The 13,261-nt window shown below is 31.4% G+C and overlaps 1 protein-coding gene across 1 annotated transcript; it reads left to right on the top strand.

Moving 5' to 3' along the window:
• Positions 1-9,380: 9,380 nt before the first annotated feature.
• On the top strand, positions 9,381-12,323 carry LOC120083756 (tetrahydroberberine oxidase-like). The gene is made up of 3 exons (XM_090316142.1): positions 9,381-9,820; positions 10,271-10,743; positions 11,427-12,323. Exons 1-3 carry the CDS (start codon positions 9,414-9,416, stop codon positions 12,155-12,157), a joined length of 1,611 nt encoding a protein of 536 aa, XP_090172268.1. The 5' UTR covers positions 9,381-9,413; the 3' UTR covers positions 12,158-12,323.
• The last annotated feature ends 938 nt before the right edge of the window (positions 12,324-13,261 follow it).

The following is a 13,261-nucleotide window of genomic DNA, read 5'->3' as shown; positions in this document are numbered from 1 at the left end:
CATTTTAATCATTCACCATCGTATCAAGAGGATGAATAAATCAATCTTTCATCATTGTGATAAACTAGAAAAATGATATAACATTGAAAGCAATTCATAAATAAAGACTGTCTTAAAAAAGTTCTAAAGAAGAGACTTTGGCGACAAAAGTGAAAATACCTTCTATATGAAATGTTGAAGCCATTCATCTCAATGGATAAAATATTGATTTTCATACCAAAATTTGATATTTGGACTCCCACTTCACAAATGGTTGCCCTGATCAATGGATAAAATATTAATTAAATAAGGTTTTTGTTTGAAAGGTGTATTTTTTTTTTTTTTTGTGAAAATAAAGTTTAGATAATAATAATATTATTAATTTTATTTAGAAAAAGAAATTCAACTGTTGCTCTAAACGTGCCTACTTCTATCAACTTTTACCTTCAACTTTAAATTATTGCATCCCAAACAATAAACATTGCAACCTTAACCTTAAATTCATGATAAACTTTCATATCGAAAGATAGCAAAACGAGAGGAAAAAAAACTTTCATATGAAAAATCCTTAAAAAAAGTTCTCATAAGTTTGATCCATGAATTTAATTACAAACATATATCTTGAAATGAAAACCCCATTAGAGCTAAACTTTTAGGAAATTTGTATATTGGGATAAAGTTTGATAGCATCTGAAATGTGCTGTATCATCTCTTTAATTAATTTGAGATTGTTCCTCAATTTTATATGTTTATAATTTCACGATCCTACAAGTTTTAGACGTAAAGTAGGCAGAACGGTTCTTTAGAGCGAAAATTGAATTAATTTGCATTGAATTGGTGGCTTAAAGCATCAAGTAGGACAAAGTTACAAAAATACCCCTAACGACAAGGCACCGTGTATGGTACCGCGATGTCCATGACGCCTAAAGCAGTGAGCATGTTGCTGGACGCTGGGACATAGCATGAATTACAATAGCAGATGTAGGATCGTATGACAATACTAATGGGGGAATATTAGTTGCTTCAAAATATTAAAACTGTTTGAAGAAATTTAATACTAAATTTAAGTAATTGAAACCAATGAAAATAATTGATAATAGAACTAACTAAATTGCACAAATTTAGAGAGAAAGAGAGATAACACTGATAATTTTTATAGTAGTTCAGAATTCTTACTCTACTCTCCAAGATTTCTTTTTGGGTATTTTATTGCATGGATTCTCTTATGGGTGAGAACCAAACCGATTTATCACTCTTTTTACAAGTTTAGGAGCCAAACAACAACTGATCCTTTTGCACGTTTAGGATCCAAATTATTTCTTCTTTTTCAACAAGTTCATGATTAAACCACTATAAATCCTTTTTTTTTGGGGTTTAAGATTAGACCATTATGCTCAAATCCAAGATTCACTCACACCTTATTATAAATTATTAATTAATTGCATCAATTATTAATTAATTGTTATGTATGCTCCATCTTCCATCTTCTTCTTGATTTACGCAAAGAGTCGTCGATCACCTCGTCGATTGTTGCCCTGTAGTTGATTGATGAATGAAAAGGTGTCAAGGCTTTATATCAAATCAAATAATAATTATATTCAAGACCTAGAACTTCAAGTAACAAGTAGTGTTAGTACCAAGACTGGGTCGAACCATAAGGAGCTTGAGATAAAATCTCTCTAAGCTAAATTGGTCTTAAAAACACCAGGAGGGGAGGGGAGGGGTGGGGGGATTTGGTTTGATAGAAAAACTAAATTGTAAGAAATTAAATTACAGAAAGTAAGATAGATTGAGAGAGAGAAAGCGATACACGAGATTACCTTTGCTCATTAAAAGGTTGTTGGACTATCTATGGATTAATTCATTGATTAATCATGCAAATATTCATGGGTTAACTGATTGATTATAACATCAAGTTAAATTGACCAAATCTAACCTCACGCATTTTCATTTCTTAGGTTTTGTTATCTTTCGTTATTAGGTGATCCTGGAAAGACTAGCAATCACTACAAGAAATAATGGACACGATAATTAACGAAAAAAAGTTATAATAGACTTCTTATAGCCTTTTTTGAAACTCCTGGTAGGAAGTGTTACTAAAAGTTTGAGACTTTTTATAGCGTTTTTGTAGAGATATAATGGATGCTATAATAGAATATGAAGATATAGCATATATATTCATTGCTATAAAAACATTTTATAGTCTTTTCTATTAAAGCTATAATATGTTTATATATCCAAAATAGTGTACTATATTTAATTTAGAATAACATTTTTTAAAGGCTATAATATAATATTTATAGCATTTACCTTAGGCTATTATTTAAACTTCTATAATTACTATAATTATTGTAATAAACATTTGATAGCATTTCTTTCTTGCTATATAAATTTTTTAATAGCTTTTACTCATAGCTATATAATTAACTTTTGTGGCTAGAAATAAATCCACACACATTAATTACATCATAATCTATTAAATACCATGACTTCCATTTATGTCTGAAATTTCATAATATATTGACATTACAAACGAAAGTATTCAATATTTTTCTAGAATAAAAAGTGATTGAAAGGATACAAGATAGACTAAATATAATTACTAACAAAACAAATTAGCTTTCAAAATACAAAATACAAAATACAAAATTCACAAGATTATAGTAAGTATCATATAGTTTAGCTGACATCTTTCATTCCCTTTTATCTGGGTAAGTATCATTCCATTCCCCTACATAAATATATAACATATATAAATTAATGATTATTTGGAAATGAATAATAGTGAATTAAGTAAATAAAAAAGTTTATCTCCTTTTTTTTATAAGACATAACAACATTGATTTGATTACATTTCCTCCATCTTCAAATATTCCTTTTAAAAAATTGTATGCCTGCTATCTTAATGAGATAAGAAAAATAATTTTGAATGAACATCTCAATATAGATCACAAAAAAGTCACCTAGATTGAGTTAAAATTCTAACCAAAAAAAAAAAAAAATCATTGGATGTTATACTCTAACAAAAAGAATCTATCCAATAATAAGAATTTTAATTGATTATAATTTTATGTGTTCAATATGTATCTAACGGGTGTCCAACTAAGTGTCGAGTGTCCAACAAAGAATCTGCAAGTTTTGTCTAGTGTATGACATGCTTGGCTTGCCATTGTTTAGGAAGTATGATAATAATCAGTTTGCTCAGATATTTAATCAGATTTGGCAGTTGGGAAGGAAGTTTTTGATGTGTTTGGCTTAAAATCCAAGGTATTAAAGGTTGATTAAATGATTGAGTAAAAACATTGGTGCAATCAAAACTCAAAAGTTTAGGAAGGCAGCGTTAGTAAAGGAACACGAGGTTGGAGCTAAGCATCAATAGTAGTTTTATAAGCATAATTTTGGAGGATGAAAGTTCATAAGGTGTGGAAATTGTAACGCCCTGCATTTTCGATTATGGTTACTACAAGAATTCTGGATTTTGATGTCGGTTGACAATCGACATTAAAGATAGTGTTATTAAAGCCGTTTAATATTGGTTGTCTTTAATGTCGGTTTTAAACCGACATTGAAAACAGTGTACAATGTCGGTTTAGGCTTTAATAACACTATCTTTAATGTCGGTTTAAAACCGACATTAAAGGGTTTTAATAATACTATCTTTAATATCTGTTTAAAACTGACATTAAAGGGCTTTAATAACACTATCTTTAATGTCGGTTGTCAACCGACATTAAAGCCTTTAATGTCGGTGTTAAACCGATATTAAAGCCAAGAATTATTGTCTATTTTTTTCAAATATTGTTCGTTTTTTGTAAATACCATGTCCGTTTTTTCAATTATTGTCCAGAATTATTGTCCATATATCTGATAAAATTATTGTCCAATCCATTTTTAACATCGGTCACAAAGTTAAAAACGACATGTCCCTAAAACCAAGGTAATCAACCTGTACATGCACAAAATAAATTCTTAATTTCTTTCACAAATCCATAATAATAAGTTACAAAAGAGGAATTGGAGATGATAATTTAACTCTAAAACCAAGGTAATCAACAAATTACCAAAACTCATAACTGTTACATAGCAAAATTAAAATTTTGATCCAAAAAAGAGCGAGAACTTACCCCTCCATAAAAAAAAAAAAAAAAAAACAAAAAAAAAAGTGCACACACACTTGTTGTCATTTTATAGTATTTTCCAAATCATCTTTCAATTGCACCTTTGTTATGTTCTCTCCACCATCCACCCCAGATTTGATCCAAATCGAAAGCATGACTTCCTGCAAGCAGAGAAAATGGGCAAACAACATATAATAAGAACTTATAAAAACATATTAAAGAATGTTGCACATTAGGAAAATATGTCATATGTTCTTCAATGTTGCACATCTTCACAAACTTAATATACAATTCACTAGGCTGCAGAGATTAACTTTTGCTTGGGGAAGCCTGCACATCTTCACAAACATATTAAATGCTTGGGGAAGCCTGCAACCCACCCATTCATTAGCTTTTCCACCATATTTGTGTAAGATTGCTTAAAAAGAAAAAATGAAGAAGGTTGGCAAACTTGTAAGAGTAGACTACCTCAAGAATCTTTTCTGCAACTTATGGACGACATCTTGTTCTGTAGACTGAGTCTCCACATTTACAAAGGACATCATCACCTTCTAAAGGGTTGTTAGATCATTTCGGAGTCCGAACATCATTTTGTTCTATAAACTAGTTCTCTACATTAGGCAAGAGGCTAACAAACTTGTCAAGAATGGTGATAAATGTCAAACAACAGTAATTAGATTCAAATAAATTGCAGAATAAGGAGCATTAAATAACGAGCATAATTGAACCCTCACAATTAAGCAAATGACCAACCCCTGCTGGAAAAAAAAAGACTTAAGTACATCCTCATATGAAAATATAGAAACAAATATTAGATATGAAAAGTGAAACAAGTTTAGGGTAGGCCACATCACTACTCATAAACCTGAACATAGCCAAAAGCACGTCTAGCAAAAAAAAAAAAAAAAAAAAAAAAAAATCAAAACTAAGTGTCTTAACTCAAAGAATTAGAAAATTGGACTTAGAGATATCATCTTCAGTAACCCATTCCATGATAATAAGATTTGATCTCCGGATCCTGAGGATAGTTGTCTTACCTTCTTGTGTAAGTTCCCAATCTTAATAATATCATGTTGCATTTCATCAATCGTTTCCTACCAAATATGAAAAATACACACACAATCAGTACAAAGTCATAATGGTCAAAATCCAATGCACAACAAAAAATAATTCCAAAGTTTATATCGGAATTAAATAAGATTGACCTATGGATCAAACAAGTAGAAACAAGCAAACAAGTTTTCAGAATCACAAAGTCACCACGAAACTATAAACATGTCACACCCACAAACTATACATCCACGTGTTTAAGAAATAAGCCAAAATAAATAATATAGCATCGAAACTTACAAATAAGTAACATATCATATTTATCTTAACTACCTCATCATTGAAAGTACCACAACTATAAATGTTACACTGTATGAACATGGGGTAGGAACTCATACCTTGTCTTTTATCCAACCTTTGAAATTAAATAATGCTCTTTGACCAATTTACATTACCAAAGTGATTGAGGCTTAAAACACGTCATGTTTAATTCTTAAGTTGATAAAAAAAAAAAGTTTCAAAATAAAAAAGTTACCACAAAACTATAAACTTGTCACACCGACAAACCATATATCCAAGTGTCTATGTGACACTTTTACATATGGGTTGCAGGGTAAAACTCTCATTCCAAACACTAACCATCACAGGTTGAGCAGTACTTGCGAGCAACAAGAATCAATGCCTAATGGGGGAAAAGAAACCTCTACACATGGAAGAAAGATTGAAATGAAATTACAAAGTTGTCGTTCTAATTGAAAAAAAAACTAAAACTTCTAAGCAGTTCTTCCTTTTGTGTTTTCTCTCAACAACAAAAATAAGCTCTAAAGAAAAAACTAGAATGGCATCAAGAAATATTAAGCGATCTTAGAAATTTGAGACATCTATTCTTAGTCTCTTCCTTTAGTGCCATGTAGATATTGTCACTGGTAGACCATTCATCTCGTCCAAACATCAAACAACCACAACAGAACACAAACAATGTTAAAAATCCATCTGACTAACTTCAAATTATTTTTACTGAAGAATATGAAAATTCGATTCTTTTTTCCTTTAAAAACTTCAACAATGGTGCCACAATTTGTAGGCAAAAACTAGCGAAGCAACAATAATGTTTCCAAACAATTAAAAGACGCTCCATTGACTTGGTAACAAGAGACAATTTCATGTCCATGACCTGATAGGCAATCAATTTAGAGTTGACAACATAAATAAAGATACTACAAGACATGTCATTCACTACGCACAAACAACTCTGAAAATTATCTAGGACAAACCTGGCCACACTACGATCATATACAAATACTTGGAAGCCAAAAGAATGTGGATACAATACTTTCATACACAAAAACAAGCGGTTTCACATTTAATCATACAGGATTTATAGATGGAAGATGTAAAGCATCATATTACAAAGGGGAAAAGAGCATATTCCTACGGCAACTGTGTTGCAAGGCTTTAAAATCTCATTCAACTTTCCTACAATGGTCATCCTGAAGCCATGTGCTCAACCAAGTAAGACCAAATTAGTTTATATATAATTGAAGAAGAAGGATTTTGATATACACTTGAACCACACCTAGCAAGACTATCAACCAAGTACATATTTCTTAACTAATTTCATTTCCAACATTAACAAATTCCAATAAGTTTAATCATTGAAACAAAACATAAAGTTAATGAAATAACACTTGAACCACATCAATAAAGCTTAATCAACCAAGTAATGCCAAATTAGTTTATATATAATTAAAAGAACAATATTTTGATTACACTTAAACCACACCAAGGAAGACTATCAACCAAGTACATATTTTTTAACTAATTTCATCCCAACATTAACAAATTTCAAGAAACTTAATCATTGAGACAAAACATAAAATTAATGAAATAACACTTGAACCACACCAATCAAATTTAATCAACCAAGAAAGACCAAATTAATTTATATATAATTGAAAGAAAAGGATTTTGATATATACTTGAACCACGACAAGCAAGACTATCAACCGAATACATATTTTTGAACTAATTTTATTCGAACATTAACAAATTTCATGAAGCTTAATCATTGGAACAAAACATAAAACTAATGAAATAACACTTGAACCACACCAATCAAGCTTAATCAACCAAGTAAGACCAAGTTAGTTTATAAATAATTGAATGAAAAAGATTTTGATATACAATTGAACCACACCAAGCAAGACTATAAACCAAGTACATATTTTTGAGCTACTTTCATTCTAACATTAACAAATTTCAAGAAGCTCAATCATTGGAGCAAAAAAGAAAATTAATAAAATAACACTTGGAACCACACCAATCAAGCTTAATCAACCAAGTAAGACCACGTTAGTTTATATATAATTGAAAGAAAATGATTTTGATATACACTTGAACCACACCAAGCAAGACTATCAACTAAGTACATGTTTTTTAACTAATTTCATTCCAACATTAACAAATTTCAACAAGCTTAATCATTGGAACAAAACATAAAATAAATGAAATAATATTTGAACAACATCAGTCAAGCTTAATCACCAAGTAAGACCAAATTAGTTTATATATGATTGAAAGAAAAGGATTTTGATATGCACTTGAACCACACAAAGGAAGACTATCAACCAAGTATATATTTTTTAACTAATTTCATTCCAACATTAACAAATTTCAAGAAACTTAATCATTGAAACAAAACATAAAACTAATGAAATAATACTTGAACCGCACTAATCAAGCTTAATGAACCAAGTAAGACCAAATTAGTTTATATATAATTGAAAGAAAGGGATTTTGATATACACTTGAGCCACACCAAGCAAGACTACCAACCAAATATATATTCTTCAACTAATTTAATTCCAACATTTCTAATTTTCAAGAAGCTTAATCATTGGAACAAAATATAAAATTAATGAAATAATAATTGAATCACACCAATCAAACTTAACCAACCAATTAAGACCAAATTAGTTTATATATAATTGAATGAAAAGAATTTTGATATAACTTAAACTACACCAAGCAAGACTACCAACCAAGTACATATTCTTCAACTAATTTAATTCCAACATTTCAAAATTTCAATATGGTTAATCATTAAAATAAAATTAAGATGAATGAAATAACTTTAAATTACTAAATTGAAAATTCATATGAAAATAAAACTTTACATTTCCAAGCAAACAACTTAAAAAACCCACAAACTTGAAGAGATCCCAACCGGAGCTTGAAGATTGGAATGCTGGCGAGCACCAGACCTTGCGAACATAGTTGAGAAGGCACATCTGAGAAAAGTACAACACCGACGACCGGATCCGAAGACCCATGAGTAGATTGGGCAAATAGACGTCCGGAACGGAAAAATCCACAACTAAATCTATAGATCCATGTCGGCGACCCACCTCCACGACCGGAACAAGCTGGACGAACGACGAATTGATCCACTGGAAGAACAACGGCCACACGAAGACGAAAAACAACCGGAGAACACCCACGACGATGACCCACCACTGGAAGAAGCCCACGACGATGAAGATCCAAGTAACACCGGTGACGACGACGATTAGAAGTGATTTACACGGCCAAGCTACGGAGAAGAGAGGGTTTGGTAAGAGAAAAGTGAAAGGAGAGAGAAGATTTGATATGAAATGAAGAAAGTTAAAATAAATAAATAAATAAATGAGAGGCCTTTGATGTCGGTTTTAAACCGATATTGTAGCCCATCTTCAATGTCTGTTTAAAATCGACATTAAAGATCTTTTTTTTAAAAAAAAACGACATAATGCATCCGATTTCATTTTTTTCAATCGATATTAAAGCTCAAAATTCTTGTAGTGTAAATTAATTAATTTTTGTAAATTGAAGTTTAAGTTTTGGATTTCTTCTTTAGACAAGTATTTGAGTTAAGTTGGCGAAGATGGAATGGTTGAGAGAAGAATTAGATATTTATATATATATTTGAAGCCACAAGTTTATGGTTTAGGACAAAGAAATAAATATTTTAGGAAATTTAAATCAAAGTATATATAGATAGAGACATAGGACAAATAAATTGTCTTGACATAGTACACATATATGGAATACAATAATAAAATAACGAAACCTCTGATCATTTGAAGAAAATGAATATGAAATTTGGTCAAAGGCAAATAAAGTAAAGAAATATCAAAAGATAATGCAAGTTGTATTGTTTATCTTCGTCTTTTTAACTATATAAATAGTGGAACTTTAGAATTAACAGAAATCATCAAACCCAAAACCATGAAGTTCTCTTCTCCATTAATCCCTCTTGCTCTTGTCCTTATTGTTCTATATTCATGTCCATTATGGGCTGCAGCATCTCCCCAAAAATATCAACACTTTCTTCAATGTCTCTCAGAGCATTCTTCAAACAGTTATCCCATTTCCAAAGTGGTTTATAGTCCAATCAACTCATCTTATTCTTCTGTTTTGGACTTCTCCATTAAAAACCTCAGATTCTCAAAGCCTCAAACCCCAAAGCCACTCCTTATTATCACACCCTCACATGTTTCTCACATTCAAGCAGCAGTCATCTGCTCCAAATCTCATGGCTTACAAATCCGAACACGGAGCGGCGGCCATGACTTCGAGGGTCTTTCTTACGTTGCCTATCGTCCATTTATCGTCGTTGACCTAATAAATCTCAGGTCTATTTCTGTTTCTTTGTTTGTTTTTCTTTTCTCGAGTATAATAAATTGGAGTATGAGTACATATCAATTATCACTAATCTAAGTTCATTTAGACTCACGTTTGTTATTATTTATAACAGGGTATACGGTAGTGTATTTCAATATTACCGTTGAACTATACTTACGTTTACTTAAGTTTATTCATGTTTGTTAATTTTTCGAGTATAATAAATGGAGGTATGATATGTCAATTATAGTTAGAGAAATGTTCATTTTTTGCATAGGTATGCTATTTGTTTTTTTTTAGTATAGTAAGTTAGGGTATGACTAGTACATGGTCAATAACAATTGAATTATATTCACTTGGGCTCAGGTTTTAAACTGATAATTTGGTTTTTTCTCTAACAAGTGTGGGTATGAGACCCTATATATCAATTATAGCTGAGTTATATATTCACTTTGACTCAGATCTGTTAAGGTTGACGATGAAAACAACACTGCGTGGGTTGAGTCAGGTGCAACTCTAGGTGAACTTTACTACAGAATTGGTGAGAAAAGTCGAACCTTGGCGTTCCCGGCAGGTGTTTGTCCGACGGTCGGCATTGGTGGGCACTTCAGCGGCGGTGGATATGGATTGATGCTGAGGAAATTTGGTCTTGCTGCTGATAATGTGATAGATGCTCATTTGGTTGATGCTAATGGGAAGGTTCATGATAGAGAGTCAATGGGAGAGGATTTGTTTTGGGCCATTAGAGGTGGCGGCGGAGGGAGCTTTGGGATTGTGGTGGCGTGGAAGATCAAGCTGGTTCCGGTTCCGGCAACCGTGACAATTTGCTCGACACAAAGAAATTTGGAGGAAGATGCAATTAAACTGGTCCATCGCTGGCAATATGTGGCTAACAAATTAGATGAAAATCTATACCTTGGCATCATTTTGACTGGTATTATATTCCTTCTAAAGTCTATGGTTGAGTTTTTAATTATTATTGTTTCTTTCTTTCTTTTCTTTGGAAAATATGTTTGTTAAATTAATATTATAATGTGAAGTAAACCACACGACATGATACATATATATATATTCCTAGACTGAGAGTAAAATATGTAGATGTAGAAAAATAAAAGAGTAGAAGGAGGAAATTTGTTAGAAACAGCAAATCTAGAGATATAGAAATATATATATTTTCAGTGGAGGAAAGTTAAAATAGTCGGAAATATTTTAGTAAGAGAGTATTAGCTAATGTTTTCCAGACATGACGTGAGAGAGAGAAAAGTCCAATTTTAGAGAGAAAATAATAGAGAGCGTTGAGGATCTCACATTAAAAAAACGATGAGAGATCTCATTATCTTATATATCTATCGAGCTATTCTCAAATTTTAAAGAAATATAATAATTGACAATTTATATTAATTATATAGCACCAAAATCATATTAGGATGGCAAAACTTTCCTACATTCAAATACAAAGTTGTTCATAAAATGAAACAAAATAAAACTTCCAACTTCCAAAACAAACTCACCCCAGGAATCAACTAATGAAGTAAGAAATAAGAGATGAAGTTTTTTTTCCTCTCCCCAATAAACATAAGAATGATCTGAACTCAGAATTCTCAATCATATATGTAGGTGGGAAAGCTTCAACTCAAGGAGGCATTACTAACCCAACAGCTACATTCTTCTCATTATTTCTTGGAAGGATAGATGAACTTTTGGCCACTTTGTCAACAACTTTTCCTGAGTTAGGTTTAATAAAACAAGATTGTGTCGAAGCGACTTGGGTTGAGTCAACCCTCATTATCGCCACAGGGGTTCAACCCATTGAGTCCTTAGAACCTTTACTCAATAGAACACCTCCCACAATCGAAAACACAAAAATAAAATCCGACTACGTCAAGGAACCCCTTCCCGAGGCTGCAATCGAGGGCATATGCCAAAGATTAAAGGCTCAAGATATAGAAACATCACAACTCATATTTGTTCCTTATGGAGGGAAAATGAGTCAAATTTCTGAGTCAGAAACCCCATTTTCACATAGAGCTGGAAATTTGTACAAGATTGGGTACGTTGTAGGGTGGAAGGAACAAAGTTTAAAGGCAAAGAAAAGGCACATACATTGGATACGAGAGGTTTACGAGTACATGATTCCTTTTGTTTCAAAATCACCCAGGGCTGCATATGCAAATTACAGAGATCTTGACATTGGAGCTAACAACAAATATGGACAGACAAGCGTCGAGCAAGCAAGCGTTTGGGGTTTGAAGTATTTTGGGAACAATTTTAAGAAGTTGGTGTATGTTAAAACTAAGGTTGATCCTTATGATTTCTTCAGGCATGAACAAAGTATACCTACCCTCTAACTAATGTAATATTTAGTGATAAAACATTAATATTTAGATTTCAAGCATTTTCAAACTATCCTCCCAAATCCCTGTTGGTAGTAAAATAAAGGCTTATGTTGTGAGTACTTTATTTATATCCCTGTTGGTAGTAAAATAAAGGCTTATGTTGTGAGTACTTTATTTATATCCTTGTTTGTTATTTCCTTTTATGTGTGCATTATAATAAGTTGAAGTACTGTTAGATGAACATTGATTCTTTAATGTGTTGATTACATGTTTCACAAAACATATAGTGAAATTATAATCTTGAAAAGCCAACATAAGCATAGTTCTTTACCTTCAATGAATAGATCAATGGTTCAAATTACTCTATAGTTGAACTTTAAAAGAAATAATAAACTAAAAGGGGATTTTCTTTCTTAGGGACTATTGCAAATATAGATATTAGACCCAAAGTATTAGCAGATATAACATAATGTAAAAAAAATTATAAATATGGCCAAATTTAAATAGTCTATCAGTGATAGACCATATTATTGGTGGGAGTCTATCAGGGATAGACCATATCACTAGTAAGAGTCTAACGATAAGATGATAGACTTGGCTATATTTGCAATTTTTTTTAAATGATATTATACACTTGGTTATTATTTCTAAAAATACTACTAATTGCAGTTCCTTTTTTCTTATTCCACTCTTTTTTTAACGGGGGTTTTTCTTTTCTCTAGTCTTTTTAATTGGAGCACTTAGTAGACTAGCAAAAGTAATATAGATGGTTTGAAATGAAGCTAGATACATTATAGATAATATATTCCTAGATACATTTCCAATATATTAACTTCTAATTTCTAGATACATGTAATTGTTAAAGTACATGAATGGAATGTATACGTGTACTTCATTTATTTTGTGTCTTTTAGGAAACATCTATTGAGTACTATATAAAGGGGTCATTTCCCTCATTGGTAATCAAGGAAGTAAAAATCAATAGAAGCAAATTGAGTTTCAAAGAACAATATTCTTCTCTTGTATGTTCTTGAGTTTTATAAGAGAACAAGTTTCTTCACTTCAAAGTTTGTGAAATTTATAGTGAAATTTTAGAGTGGGCTCATCAATGCTTCC

This window comes from Benincasa hispida, chromosome 8 (genome assembly GCF_027475165.1).
Source record: "Benincasa hispida cultivar pf3 chromosome 8, pf3_genome.v1.1, whole genome shotgun sequence".
Classification (NCBI taxonomy): domain Eukaryota; kingdom Viridiplantae; phylum Streptophyta; class Magnoliopsida; order Cucurbitales; family Cucurbitaceae; genus Benincasa; species Benincasa hispida.
Note: the sequence above shows the minus strand (reverse complement) of the source record. Positions and strands in the feature narration are given on the sequence as shown.